The sequence below is a fragment of the Miscanthus floridulus genome, chromosome 18, assembly GCF_019320115.1.
Source record: "Miscanthus floridulus cultivar M001 chromosome 18, ASM1932011v1, whole genome shotgun sequence".
In the NCBI taxonomy this organism is placed as follows: Eukaryota; Viridiplantae; Streptophyta; class Magnoliopsida; order Poales; family Poaceae; genus Miscanthus; species Miscanthus floridulus.
This window is the reverse complement of record NC_089597.1, coordinates 15,544,696-15,560,256: the sequence shown is the minus strand read 5'-3', so window position 1 is coordinate 15,560,256 and position 15,561 is coordinate 15,544,696. Positions and strand designations below refer to the sequence as shown.

General features: G+C 42.0%; 1 protein-coding gene and 1 long non-coding RNA gene across 4 annotated transcripts; one reads left to right on the top strand and one right to left on the bottom strand.

Annotated features, from left to right (window-relative positions):
• Positions 1-217: 217 nt before the first annotated feature.
• Positions 218-2,235, bottom strand: LOC136522804 (uncharacterized). Of its 2 annotated transcripts, none has more exons than XR_010775980.1 (3): positions 1,984-2,235; positions 1,261-1,581; positions 218-532 (listed from the first exon to the last, which is right to left on the bottom strand). It is a non-coding gene; the product is annotated as an uncharacterized lncRNA (long non-coding RNA). The 2 variants fall into 2 exon arrangements; XR_010775981.1 differs by having other exon boundaries at positions 1,497-1,581.
• Positions 2,236-11,967: 9,732 nt separating this feature from the next.
• Positions 11,968-14,307, top strand: LOC136522935 (small RNA degrading nuclease 3-like). 2 transcript variants are annotated; one of them, XM_066516732.1, is made up of 8 exons: positions 11,968-12,264; positions 12,344-12,523; positions 12,671-12,760; positions 12,878-12,946; positions 13,311-13,451; positions 13,672-13,788; positions 13,858-13,927; positions 14,063-14,307. In XM_066516732.1, the coding sequence occupies exons 1-8, from the start codon at positions 12,232-12,234 to the stop codon at positions 14,149-14,151; spliced, it is 789 nt and encodes a 262-aa protein (XP_066372829.1). In that variant the 5' UTR covers positions 11,968-12,231; the 3' UTR covers positions 14,152-14,307. The 2 variants fall into 2 exon arrangements, with proteins under 2 accessions (XP_066372829.1, XP_066372830.1); XM_066516733.1 differs by lacking the exon at positions 13,858-13,927 and having other exon boundaries at positions 11,971-12,264.
• Positions 14,308-15,561: the final 1,254 nt, after the last annotated feature.

Here is a 15,561-nt window from a genome sequence, read left to right as displayed (position 1 = left end):
ACAGATGCTTGCTTGGTTTGCTTCAAGTGAGGCCTGTTGAGCAAGAATATGTGCTTCCAATTGTTCCTGCTTTAGATGAAGGAAAATGTGAATCCTATTAGATGTGGACATAGCTATTACTCAACTAAATTTAAAATCACTAAGTATTATAGAGCAACAAACTGAATCATTTATTACTTATGAACCGGTGGAAAACAATTTCATTGTTCAAATTTAAAATGGCTAAGTATTATAGAGCAACAAACCCAATCATCTATTACTTATCAATTATCATGTACATGTTCAGTTAGAGAATAGTTAATAGCAGCCAATGCACATAAGCACTTAGATAACTTGGAGTTTAGAGAAATAAAAATAAGCAAGTTCAGGTTCAATACAGTAAGTAAGGACATGTTTCATAAAAAAAGCTTGTATTGTAACCATAAAGTTGCAACAGGAAAGGGGATATGATTCGTAGTCTACCTTCTTTTCTTCATAGGCTTGATTTTAATGATGCCCTCAAAGAAACTTTCCTGACAACTTATTAGTCATCCTGCTCAATGATCAAAGAGATATGACAAGCATGAGGACTTATTGTAAGTAGTAAACTGACAAGAAAGTTTACTGCACGAGAACTTTGTAAGTTTACTGACAAGAAAATTAGGACCATTTTTAGGTAGCAAATTGAGTTATCAGTACTAATTCTAGGCAGAGTAAAGCAGCAGGTTAATGAGAGATATATCATGGCTTGCACTATCTAGTTCACTAAAAATGCATGACGGTTCCATGTTCAACACTACATTCACTAAAAATAGGTCGAACTTGAGTTGGCACAATTAATTTGTTTTGAGGTACTCCATCAACACTAAAAATGTGGCTGCTTGTGCTGTTAGCAGGTTGCTGGATGATAATCATGCCAGCTTAGTAATAATAAGATAATGGAATGTAATTTTTAAAGTTCATATCACTACACCACAGCCCACTCAATCAAACATATTCTCCTCTGATTTCTTTTCTATAAAGAACATGACATTTGTGCATCTCGGTCAGCACAAAGACAATGCATTGTTTTTAAGAAAGTTTCCCATAGTTCCAAGGCTGACAGCATTTATAGTGCCACTAGAAAATGTAGTTGAAAACAAAAGCAACAAAATATAAACCATATTAATGGATAGAAAATTACATAGTGTCCATTTCGCTTCAGTACAATTAGGTTATAAGTTATATGGGTCACGTATACTGATTTAGAGCAGTAAAAAATACCAAGATAAGCTCGACAACCTTGTAGCAGCTGTCATCTACTACAATCCGTCCTATCTTTAGCAGTAATGGTCTCTTCAGCTGCTACAAAATAATTGTATGGACCGACTACTCCACAAAAGGTCTTACAGGTTGCTGAAATGCAAGGCTAACACTATCAATGACACTATACCACCAAACTCAGGTTTAGCAATAGTTAACAAAACAAGACCAATCTATCAAGAGATGGCAATAATTAAGAACGACAAGCAACTTGCCTGGCAGATGTCGCTTGCAGCATTGATCTAATCAGGGAGAGCTTGCATGTGCCTATGTGGCCTCCTAGGAGAGTTGCCGGGATGTCTGTCAGATATCCATTCACACTTGCATCAGATAGGGCAAACAGGATGAGGAGCAAGATCAATACATCATAGCTGCTTCGCAAACATTTGTATACTGTGATGAAGTTTCACCATAATATGCATGGCTCGTTAGATAACAAAAAACTCAGATACTCATGTCAAACATGTATCAACCTTTAAAGACAAGCAACGTGATAACGATCCAAAACATAATTTTTTTAGAAACCAAACATTTCATATTTTGGCAAATAGAAACATCATGTGTCAGATGCATAGTATCAAACATATAGTGCCGTACTACCGTTCCTGCCATGGGGGGCTTCAACTGCATTTGGCATCTTGTCAGAAAAAAAATCTGCATTTGGCAACAGACAAAACGATTACGTAGACTACTGAAAGTTACCTCCCAAGCAAGAATCGCAGGCAGGCAAAGGGATGTGGTGCTTGGAGCTGGAGGGACACTGCTTGGCTTTGAGGTTGATGCAGACCATCCCCTACCGACTAGAGCGCTGGAGGACTGCCTCACCATGTCATGGATCTGGGATCCATAGCATCCTCACTACCGATTGGATAGCCGAGGAGCATGAGCTGCTTCTGCTTCTGCTTCCCGTGCCGTAAGCAGAGCAGAAGCCCAGCGTCCTGTTCAGTGGTACCGGCGCCCCTAAAAAACAAGCGAATGAGAACACGCCTGCAGGAAGAGGGAGAGAATCTGGCGGAAGGGGTAGGTGCTCACGCCCGTCGGTGCACAGCGGGAGTGTGCGCACGGCTAGCGGCGACGACCAGGCGGTGAGGCAGCAGCAGAGGAGGAGGAAGAGTGAGCGGCGCACGCGCACCACGATTAGAGGCCTCCTCATCTGTAGGCCTGCTGCTGCGGCCTCTGGGTGCGCCGCCTACAGCTCCTAGCGGTACGAGCATGGCCAAGACCCACCACGAGGGCCATGGTCACATGGCCTCTGCGAGAGCCGCCGCGCGCGCTATGGCCTCCCTCAGTGTGTGGCTCGGTAGGAATGTAGGATAAGGCAGGGGACAGATAAGACAGAGAAGCTAGGGTTTGAGAGGAAACCCATGGATCTCAACCGTCGGATCGAGAGATGGACGGCTGATGGCAACTGAGGCCGTAGCTGGGCCTGTGGGAGGTATTGGCCCAAGTTGTATTTTTTTTCTTTTCTTTTGATAATAAATAATTTTTGGGATAGTATTTTTAGATACTAAATGAATTTAAATGAAAAATTCATCACTAGCAAAGTTATAGAAATCATCAAGATCTATGACTTCTATTTTGGTCATTTCCCCATCCGACTTTGTTTAAAGAATTTAAATTTTAAATTTCAAAAGACGAGAACTTTGAACATAATTTGGGGGTAATAAATGTTTTCAAATGGAAACAATATCTACAACAAAGTTGTATAATGCATCGAGATCTACCACTTTTGTTTTGGTCATTTTTTCATATAACTTTGTTTGGATGGTTTAAATTTTGAATTTTAAAATATTAGAACTTCGAACAAAATTTTGGGGTACGAAGTAATTTCAAATGAAAAAGTCATCAACAACAAAGTTGTAGAACTGATCAAGATCTATAACTTTTATTTTGGTCATTTGTTCATCCGACAAAATGATAGTACCATTGTTCACAAATTTCACATATCTCTCTTATAGTTTCATAAACTATAAGAGAGATATGTGAAATTTGTGAACAATGTTACTATCACTTTGTCAGACGAAGAAATAACCAAAATAAAAGTTGTAGATCTCGATGAGTTCTACAACTTTTATGTTCATCATCTTTTCAGCTGAAATGATTTACTACTTCAAAATGTTGTTTGAAGTTGCTATTTTTTGAAATTCAAAATTGGAATTGATAGAACAAAGTCACATGAAAAAATGACAAAAAATAATAGCTGTAAGAACACAATAAATTGATAGAGCATGATTTTATAAAATTTTAGAAAAAAAGATCATTAAATTTAAAGTTAGTATGAGGGAGAAAGACTAGTTACAAGTTTTAGTAAGAGATTAAAAAGAAAAACTGCGCTTGTTCATATGATTTCTGGAACTTCAGTATATAAGAACTTCAAATAGAATTTTGGGAGAGTAAATGATTTCAAATGAAAAAGTTATAAACAATAAAGTTGTAGATCTCATTGATACCTACAATTTTGATATTGCTCATTTCTTCATCCAAATTCGTTTGGGTAATTTTAAATTTGAGTTTCAAAATTTGATAAATTCGAATAGAATTTTGACATAGTAAAATGATTTCAAATGAAAAAGTGAGCGACAACAAAGTTGTACAACTCATTGAGATCTAAAACTTTGGTGTTGGTCATTTCTTCATACGAATTTGTTTGAACAATTTAAAGCTCTTGAATTTGAACTCAAAATGGATTTACAAATTAAAAAGAAAAAACATCTCTCGGCCCTACTCTTTTCGGGCACAGCCTGTCTACCTCCACCTGGGCCGAGGCCTAGCTCTGAGTCGAGGCCCCCTCTTCCTTTTCACCTAGGCCGAGGCCTAGCTCTAAGCCCAACGTTGCCCACGCCTTATTCCTCTCTCGCGTTGGGCTATCATGTTTGAAATAACAAACAGTGATGCTCCATAGCCGTCACATAAAAACAACACATATCGTCATAAAAATGCCACCGTCAACCACCTCCTGGCGACTTACATTTTGTGACGACACTTGGTACCTTTATGTGACAAAACAAAGAGTATCATCATAAATAGTTCTGGCTCTCCTGATTTTATGACGCTACAAACTTTTGTGTTGTATTATGATACATTATATGACAAAAATTTGCTCTGTCATGAGTATTTTGTCATAGAAAGAAGGATTTCTTGTAGTGTTTGAAATTTGAGTCTCGTCACGCCACAGTATTGTTTTGTTGTGTTATGAGACTCAAATTTCAAAAAATAGAAAACCCTTCAATACGATGTCGGATGAAGATAATTTTTATATGTAAATTATAGACCTCGATGAGATCTACAACTTTATAGTTTTAATTTTTGTTTTCATTTGAGGACAGTAAGAGGCTCGAAAAATAATATAAAATTTCAGCATTATAATAATCGCCTACTAGCACTTGCCGCATTAGAGCACTAATATATTATTTGTATGGAGTTAAATGAAAATACTTTTTATACCAAAGTTGTAGCTAGTTTTGAGTTTTTTCATTTGAGGGCGTTAAGATGCTCAAAAAAATAATATAAAATTTCGACGCCTCCCGAAAATATCAAAAATTACTGTTCATGCACCAAAACCGCCCAGAAAACAGCCTAGGGTTGAAAGTTGAACGGTTTCAAGAGTTGGAGAGCCAAAGTTATCCGGTTTTGGAGTTTGAGGTTGAAATCCGGACTTTGGCGAGAGTTCAAGGTTGTAAATTGGACTTTACCCTTACAAAATGCCAATGCTTGTTGCATCAACAGACTGCCGGGCTGAGGTCAGCCTCAAGGCTGCTGCTGCCACCAAGAAGATTTTGCACAAAACTCCATGGTCTTGAGCATATTATCTGTTGATCTGCTCCTTCGATTCCATCTAGCAGTAAGCATCCAAAGCTTTGCATCCTTGTGTTGCTTCAAAAATTTCCTCGATCAAATTCATGACTCAATATATGATATATCTACTGCAGGTCATTCAATGCGCATGGCACTTCCTGATAGGTTTAAGTGCTCCTGCAATAGTCCATTTCTTTTCATGATCTAGGTGCAATGTGCACATATACATGGATATTAGAAAACTCATAAGGGAGCACTAATATCCTAGATAACAATAGTTCAATGCTTCAGATAATAATATATGCAATTTTAGTAACCCTTAGCTCTAATTAAATTTAATACACTTTCCTTTAGCAATTTATAAATGTCTCAAAAAACATAATTATAAATATTGAACTACTTATTGAGGCCCTCTACCAAGCTAGACAATTGTGTCTACAATAATCGATTTTGTAAAATTGCCGGGCATTCAGCCTTCTCTACAGGTGTGTTGTTGCATTCTTATCTAGGATCTAGAGAAATAGTGTTCGGTCTTGTTTTTTCTGCTGAATTATGAAAGGCCAAACTGTTTCATATCTTAGTCTTTAAAAGACCAAAATGTCTATTGCTATAATAACTTTTTTTATTTTGAATTGTTTGACTAACCATACTTCCACCTAATTATACCTTTCTTCACAACAATAATTTCTAGGCTGGTGTTGAAAATATTAGTATGCAGGAGCAAGATTTAGATCAAATATAACATTGATAGCTATCATATGCCTGAATGTCCTCAAGAACCAAAGGGTCAGCGGTACCATTTCTTCCATATGTGAAATAACTCTGTTTACTGTACATAGAGCCTCCTTGGTTGGATTCCAAAACTTGCCTAGCCAAAATGAAGGTATGATTTCGGTTGGGCATGTTTTGGAACCCAAAAGCACAGGCTCATAAACCAACCATAAGTCCTGGCAGGGCACAAACATGCCTGAGTTGTGATCCATCTTAGACAAAGTTTTTGACATCTAATATCAACACTAACCTCTCACATCAGTTCATCACTATTAAACTATCTAATAGAATATGATAAGATCTGATGCTGATAAAGAGCTTGGGGAAAACTTCAATATGTTGTCCACCAAAATCAAAGCAAACAGCTTCCCGAAGAATACTATGAATCAGTGAGTAGATTGATTGCAATATCACACATTGAGGTTGCAAACTAGATCGATTGAATGGGCAAGGCTCTACCTATTCCTGTGTTCAAACATTAGAAAATAAAGTTTTCCTCGCTTCCAAGCGTCTGCCTAGGATGATTGTTTGATTTGGACTACATTGGCCTGCCATCGGATTGTTGTTTCATCTCACTACCGGAATCTTTAAATTTGCTGAGTGTTTTAATGTTTGCTGAGTGTATTTCCTCGGGCACTCGGCAAACAAGTTCTTTGCCGAGTGCCGTGCTAAAAACACTCGGCAAAAAAAAAACTCAGCAAACAGGGCGTTTTGCCGAGTGTCAAAACAAAAACACTCGGCGAATAGGTTGTTTGCCGAGTGTTAAAAAATAAACTCAGCAGATAAAAATAAAATCTTTTTTTTTGAAAAAAAGGAGAAGAAAAAAAATTAAAAAAAAAACTTTGCCGAGTGCCCCATCTGGACACTCGGCAAACAACAAAAATATCTGCCCGCGTCCAGCACTCCCGTCCCCACCCCTTCGGTGCTGCGCTGTGGGCAAGGGATGGAATGGTGGGGCCTGGATGTCAGCCGCAGTGAAGAAGCACAAAAGGTGCTGCGCTGTGGGCAAGGGATGGAACCGTGTGATGCATCCAGGTCAGCGATCCGCGTGATGGATCAAGTATCCAACGGTTGCTGGCAGTGAAGAAGCACAACAGGTGCTGGCGTGCTGCGCTGATATTTTCCATTGTGCGGGAGACGAGGCAGGTGCAGAGCCCACGCGCGCGCGTTCACAGACGGCGGCGCGGTCTTCCAGGGAGCAGCGGGATGGGGGATCGCGGCTGCGGCTCCTGTGGAGGGCACGGGGGCCTGGCGTTGCGAGCGCGGCATGGCGGCGTGGCATGGCGCAGTGGAGCTGCCTCTCACCCTCGCAGCGCTCCGGTCCCGCTCAGCACGGCCGCCTCGACGGAGGCCGCTGCCGGAGGGGAAGGCCCGAGCTCTGCCAGCCGCGGCTCCACCGGTCGCGGGAGCGAGGGTAGCCGTAGGAGCGAGCTCCGCCAGGCGCGGCTCCGCGGGCCGTGGGAGCGAGCTCCGCGTGGCTTGGGGCCAGAGCCACCGATGCCTCCGCGTCGTCGAGGAAGCAAGGGCCGGGCGCCGTGGCCGCTGGCAGCTTGGGGCCATGGCTTGCGCCTCCGTCGGCTGCTTCGTCGCCTCGTCCCTCAACAGCTAGTCGTGCCTCCCCAGCGCTTGCGCATCCGTCGTTTCTTCGTCGCCTCCTGCCCCTCAGCAGCAAGCCGTCGAGCCTCCCAGCACTGTAGAGATGGATTGCAATTTGCAAGTGTAAATTTCTAGTACTGGTGTGCTTCAAACTACTGAATGATTATTGGTTTGCATCCACAGGGGCTGATTTCCTTGCTGTCCAGATAATTATTTTTTTTCTTTGGAAAATAGGTTTGCCGAGTGTATTTTGAAAAACACTCGGCAAACTAATTTTTTTTTCGCCGAGAGCCAAACAGCACACGGCAAAAAGTTTGCCGAGTGCCCGATAAATGACACTCGGCAAAGTTGACTTTGCCGGCACTGTTTATGGCGAGTGCTATTCGCCGAGTGTTACACTCGGCGAACCATTTGCCGAGTGTTTTCTGTCTTTTGCCGAGTGTTACGGGCACTCGGCAAACTCAAGGAGTCCGATAGTGTCTGGCCAGAATGTGTTTCATTTCTTCTCATGCCCAACTCATGCTCTACAATTTATACAAATTATATTCCAGGTGAGGATTGGGCAATCTAGGCTTGAAACAAAATAAAGATAACAAAAGCTATGTACTTTTAAAAATATTGTAACCTTACACGTGATATATTTTTTTTCTCGAACATGCAAAAGGTTTGTGTGCCATTCTATTAAGGAAATTCCACATTGCGTGGAGGAATTTCCACTGACATGATTGACTTTTTTAATGCTGTAATTTGGACGGCCATCATCTACCAACTTGAATTTCGTGGAATCAACTTATCAATCAGCTGTAATAATTGTACCATCATGTTTTAGTAAATTTTTAGTGCTCAACATGCTAGCTCGGACTAAAAAGGGGTAATGACTAATGAAGAAGAAATCTGAACTTTCAAATGGCCATTCAATTAGGTAGCCTCTTCATCCAAACTACAGTTAAGACAATTTGTCTGCTCATAACTCGACTCCTGACCATCAGAATTTTGATACCCTACAATCTTGTTTGGATTTTTTATTCTCCTTTTTTGAAGCTGTGTTATCTCAAGTTTGCACGGTGTTAACTCCATATGGGCTCGGCTCTCCACTGGTCAAGCTCAAAGTGCCGCGCCTCAAGTTTTCTAGTTTTCTTAGTGATTTGGCACTGCTCGTATTCTCATGGCTTTTGAGTCCAATATATATATATATATATATATATATATATATATATATATATATATATATATATATATATATTTCGTGTATAGTTATACTTGGAAATAGTAGGCATGTCAATTTGCCACCAACCACCCACATGCCTTGTGAGGCATTCCATAGACACCTATATATAGTGGCGCTCCGATTTCGTTTAACACTTCAGCAAGCACCTTAAACTGGAGAGACATGAAGAAATGATCCAAAGACCAATATATAGTTATATACACAACACAATAGCTTACCTAGCTAGTACATAGGAATAGGAAACATGAGGAAATCAACCGGCACCTGGCAATGGAAAGAATCTGAGTCAAGGCACTGAAGTGTGACAAAAGTGGGAATAATCGGTGGTCGCTTCCACTGGGTACCGCTAGAGGGTGTTCCTTCTTTTGCTTGCAAAAAACTGACGACCAAGGCGGCCCCGTCACCACGTGTCATCATTTTTCTTATTTTTTAGTTACTAAAGGAAGAGTTCTGACCTGTACATAACCGCATACAGCCAATCTTAATAATTTTTTAGCTCAATTGCTAATGATCCAATAAATAGAAAGAGCATGCCACTTGAAAAGAAAATTTAACCAAACTCTATTATTGTTTTTACATCTACTATTGACGAAGGGAGGAGGACAACCTTCAATCCTTTGCACATCTACCAGACTCCCTTACATGCTCAAGCTGCAGTAATGTCGACGAACTAAAATCACAGCCAATACTTTCCTATAAAAAGAAAGTATATATGTTGTCTTTTTGTCAAATTAAAAACAAGATCATTGCATGCATGAATGCCAAAATTGCCTAAATAAATTAAAGCTGTAGCCCCCACAAAAGTTGGCTTTCTCTCCTCCCAGTATGCCCGTTAGCCAATTCCCAACATGTGATATCTGGATAAAGATGGGTTAACTCATAGCTATATAAACAATATTCCAAATGGCCTTAACATGTTGACAATAAAAAAATAGTTGTTTAATTGTTTCATTGCAAACACCTAAGCAACACTTTAAGAAACACTTTAATGACCGAAGACTGTTTATTACAAAGAATTGAAGCATGCATTATTGTTTTATTTGAGACAATCACAATAGTTATTTTATTGTTCTTTTAGCTCTTCAGTTATACTATCGTTATTTTTTATGAAAATATGGTGCAAATTAATTTTTTGTACTATATACTTTAATCGTCATATTATAAATTTAGTTTATGGGCCCTTGTGATCATGCCTGCCCAAGGGCCTTTAAAATTATAGAGACAGCCCTGATCATAGTTGCTAGATCCTGGTAGCAAGCAGTGTGAACTGTATCACCGGCGCGAAGTTATCTAGGCGGAGATGCAGAGAGGTGCAGGTAGAAGCAGCTCTACAGCCGGACATGCAGCATACCTTTTGTCCGTTCATTGCCATTGAACACAGGTTATGAGAGATTTCGTCACACATCGTAGCTGTTGTCCTAAATGAGGCTCGGGCTGCTTTGCTGATGTTTCCTATTCATATGGAGAATTGTTTCTCGATTTTTGATTTGCATGTCTCCCTATCTAGGTGGTCACCATTAGATGTTCTAACATGTTCAACATAAGTGTTGTCAAGAGTTTATTCGAATGGAACAACGAGCTTTGGTTTCTTCAAGCGAAGTTGCAGCAATATTCTATATAGAGAGAAAAATATGTTTGCAGGGGTTCCCTAATTAATAATAATTGACTCATGAGATGGTTGCACTACTGGAGACGGCCTCTTTGCCGAGGGCTTTTGGCTTTGCCGAGGGCCAGATCTCGGGCACTCGGCAAAGGGGTCTTTGCCGAGGGCCAGCCCTAGGAGCCCTCGGCAAAGATAGGCCCTCGGCAAAGAAGCCTTTGCCGAGGGCCTGGCCCTCGGCAAACAAAAGGCCCTCGGCAAAATGGCCGGATGGGTCACGGCGGCCACTGGCGTCATTCTTTGCCGAGTGCCCGCCGTCAGGCACTCGGCAAAGATTTTTTATTTTTTTTAAATATTCTTTGCCGAGGGCCATTGGCCAGGCCCTCGGCAAAGATTTTTTATTTTTTTTTAAATATTCTTTGCCGAGGGCCATTGGACAGGCCCTCGGCAAAGACCCCCTTTGCCGAGGGCCAGGCTAGACCCTCGGCAAAGAGATTTTGTTTTTTTTTTTGTTTTTTTGAACCCAGTTTTTTGTGGTGCTATAATACATTATTTAAAACTCAATTTTAAAATTTGGGCCAAATTTGACTTTTTTTTATATATTTCCCTAATTTATTTCTTTTCGTTGATTTTTTTCGAATATTTCAAATTTGAACTGCAGGTGGATGGAATAATGCAATTTAGTGATTCGAAAAATGATATTCATGGTATTTGGTGTATGTTGAGTCCCTATCCACGAACTCGCATCAAATTTCGGGCATCTTCTTCACGTAACCTGACGAGGAACTTGTCGGAAAAGTGTTTTTAAATTATATAAAATCCATACGAAGTCCAAAAATCACGAAACCTTGTCGATGTGTCATGTTATCGCATGTGTAGGCTGTGGTAAAAAATTGAGAAGGTTTCGAGCAAGTTGTGACGTCAGATGCCTAAAACCCAGACATATCCACATGTGATCACATGCGGAGATGTCTGGGTTTTAGGCATCCGACGTCACAACTTGCTCGAAACCTTCTCAAATTTTTACCACACCCTACACATGCGATAACATGACACCTCGACAAGTTTCATGATTTTCGGACTTCGTATGGATCTTATATAATTTAAAAACACTTTTCCGACAAGTTCCTCGTCATGTTACGTGAAGAAGATGCCCGAAATTTGATGTGAGTTCGTGGATAGGGACTCAACATACACCAAATACCATGAATATCATTTTTCGAATCACTAAATTGCATTATTCCATCCACCTGCAGTTCAAATTTGAAATATTCGAAAAAAAACAACGAAAAGAAATAAATTAGGGAAAGATATAAAAAAAAGTCAAATTTGGCCCAAATTTTAAAATTGAGTTTTAAATAATGTATTATAGCACCACAAAAAACTGGATTAAAAAAAACAAAAAAACAAAATTCTCTTTGCCGAGGGTCTAGCCTGGCCCTCGGCAAAGGGGGTCTTTGCCGAGGGCCTGGCCAATGGCCCTCGGCAAAGAATATTTAAAAAAAATAAAAAAATCTTTGCCGAGGGACCTGGATCTGGGCCCTCGGCAAAGGGCCCAACCCTAAATCGGCCAGCGGCCTGGCCCAAAATCCCCGCCCACATTTCATACGCAGCTGCTGCGCGCCGTCGCCGCTGCTCGCCCCGCCGCCGCCCCGCGCCCCGCCGCCCGACCTCCTCGCCGCCCCAGCGCCCCAGAGCCGCCCCGGGGGCGCGCCCTGCCTCCCCTCCCCGTCTCGGTCGAGCAAGGGGAGCTCGGCCGCCCCGGCCGGCCCTCCGGCGGCCCCCCGCGCCGGCCTTCTCGCCCCCGCGCGCCGGCCTTCCCGAGCCGCCCGCCACGCGACCACCGCCGCCGCCGACGCCGACGCGAACGCCGACCGCAGGTCCGCAGCAACCACTCGCGGATACTACTACCTCCGTCCCCCGCTGCACCCGCTGCTTTTCGTCTCCGCGCAGTCGTCCGATGGCCAAGCGGCTCGCCGCCGCCGAGAAAGAGGTAGGGGCATCCCGCCACGCCAGCAGCACCCGAACCGGGCTGGCCTCCTCGTTTCGCTCACCCGTTTGGTCTGCGCCAGGTGCTCGTCGAGGTGGTGAGGTTCACGCAGAAGAACGGCCTGAGAGGCTGTGACGGCGGGTGGAAGGATTTCCTGGCCCGGAACGGCAGGAAGTTTGGCGCGTCGCTGAGCGACCCCAGGAAGCGCACCAGGGATGTGCTGCTCGCCTTCCTGCAAACCTTCTCCAAGGATTTGCAGAAGGTTGGCTACTCTTTTGTTTTCTTCTTCACACTTCAGTTCAGCATGCCTGGTTTCACTGGCAGCTGCTGCAGTCTATAAGCGGCTTGGTAGTTGGTACTGGTTAGTACTGGTGTTGATAGTTAAAACGTCGCAACATTTTGGTTCCAGTACTTCGGCAAATTGGTGAAGCGTCATAAGGAAAGAAGTGCCGTTCAGCAGTATATGACTGATTTTCCTGACGAAGTTTCTCCCGAGCAGGTGATATGTATGCTAGATCATGCCATTTGAATTTGTGCATTACATTGAATAGGACTGACGCCTGGGTGTCAAGCATCAGTTGATCAACAATTGTATTGATGTGCATGCTAAATGCAGAAACTTGTTCAACTGACGGCAGAGCACCCGGAGTACAGAAAACACTATTGCTTCCCATCATACCAGGAGGTATGAGCTTTACTGTGCTTCTGTTAATCCACGAATGATGATTAAGCCCTTTTTGGATTGTATAGTTTCCTTGGTGATCTTCCTTTGATATATCCTATTCATGATTTAATGACGAATTCTTAAACAGTGTAGTCCAATAATCTTCATGATTGCTAATACTCTGCCTAGAGTTGCACCTTATATTGTACTCTTCACAAAGGCATGCTTTTTGCTAGTCAAAATTCTAAAACAAATGACTGATTTATACTCTCATCCCCATAATGGATGAACCTTTTGTATCCACATTGTTTGTCTCATAATTGATAAAAAAAAAAGAAACAAACAATGAGACCGATCCATAACCAGCTATTACTAGTATTTTCAGGGGTGGAAAGTACTGCGGATAGGAGAAGTCTCTAGTTTAATGAGCTCAAGTGCTATGTTGGCAATTGACTGTGAGATGGTCCTTTGCAATGATGGCACAGAGGCTGTGGTCAGAGTGTGCGTGGTAGATGACAAGCTCAAGGTACTAGATTATTTAGTCAGAACAAGTATGTTAAGATTCATGGAACTATCGTGTGCATTAATGGACATTGCTGTAATGTTAGATGAATTCAATAAAGTTTCTGTCAAAACTTACACAATACATATTTCCTTAGCATTTATTGACTATGAATCAGTGAATCATGTCAGGGATTTCCATCTTTGTTCCAAGGTCTCACCATATTCTCTCTTTTCTTCTCCAGGCTAAGTTGGACATACTTGTAAACCCCTTGAAGACTATAACTGACTATAGGACACACATCACTGGTGTATCAAAGAAGGATTTAGAAGGAGTCACATCATCATTAGTTGATGTTCAGGTATATTGTCTTTAACATCTAAGCATTTTCTCTGAATATTATCTCATGGAAGTTATATCCCTTCTTTAGAAATCGCTGAAGAGAATGTTATCCAAAGAAAATATTTTGATTGGCCATAGCTTACATAGAGATTTATGCGGTAAGGTGTGGTTATTTTGTGTCTGATCTATCTGATGTATCAATCGGATCTGTACTTTGTGTTTACTTGAACATGCTTATTTTTTGTTTTTAGTACCATTTAATTCAATTCGTCTCATTCTCTTCTCTTTTGCAGCCTTAAAGATTGATTACTCTCAAGTTTGTGCAAGGTATTCTTATCTGCTTTTGTTTACTGAGGTGCCGATGGTGCCAGTTAAAACGTAGTTCAGGATAGTGATTGCGAACCCACTTTGTCTTCCCTATTTCTCCCCTGAGTTTTGTACGCTTGTACTTGATAGAACTATATGTAGGGTTGTCGTTGTAATATATTGTGATTTGTGGTTCACAATTATGGTTGTGATATATCGTGAGAAAATGGGTTCTGTGTGATATATATATGTGATGGTTGAGAAAATGGGTTCTGTGTGATATATATATATATGTATGTATATATATGAAATGCTTGTGTCGATGGAATACAAAAAACAAATTTTTTTTAAATTTCTGCCTCTTTGCCGAGGGCAATGACCAAGGCCCTCGGCAAAGAAGGGTCCTTTGCCGAGGGCCGTCCCATTGCCCTCGGCAAAGATTCATTGGAAAATTCTGGAACATTTCTTTGCCGAGGGCCATGGTTGGAGGCCCTCGGCAAAGACATTTTAAAAAAAAATTAAAATTTCTTTGCCGAGGGCCTGCGGGGAAGCCCTCGGCAAAGATTTTTTTTTAAAAAAAAGAATAATTCTTTGCCGAGGGCCGTCCCATTGCCCTCGGCAAAGATTTTTTTGGAAAAATTCTGCAACATTTCTTTGCCGAGGGCCATGGTCCGAGGCCCTCGGCAAAGATTTTTTTTAAAAAAAAAGAATAATTCTTTGCCGAGGGCCCCCGGAGACGGCCCTCGGCAAAGACTCCGTCCCAGGCGCCGGTGCCGTGACGACTGCTTTTCTTTGCCGAGTGCCGCTCCAGCCCTCGGCAAAGGCTTTGCCGAGTGCCCGATAAAGGGCCCTCGGCAAAGACCCTCTTCGCCGACTCAAAATTCCCCGAGAGCTCTTTGCCGAGAGCCGCCCTCGGCAAAGCCTTTGCCGAGGGTTAATAGGCCTTTGCCGAGGGCCTCAGGCCCTCGGCAAAGAGGCCTCAGGCCCTCGGCAAAGCCTTTGGTAGTGTATTGATTGTATATATAACTATATATGTAAAGTTTTGAGCAGTCTGCGCGGCACATATAGTCTTTCACCTACAACTCGAAGATCCAAGGATATAGAAATCATAATGTGGTCTGCACTTGGACAAGCACATGGTTTTTCGAGAGTTTTAACCAAAGTTTGCATGTGAATATTTCTATCGGATTTTGCAAAACATGTTTTTCTCAATGGAACATAAAACTATGTGCCAATGCAAATGTTCCTTCACAGGCTAGCGGACTGCCAAAACTGACCAAGATCAACGTCATGTCATGATCCTATTAGCCGACGCACGCATGAAATCCTACTTCTGTGTCATCTGTAGTGTACCTTTTTTTTTTTTGCCAAAACTAGTGTGTGAATGGGGGGCGGGGCACATGATGAGTTGAAGACCATGGCAATGAGGCCTCTTGTTCACCCCCTTTAAATCATGCAGACATGTTTGCACTTTTATCACGGCCAC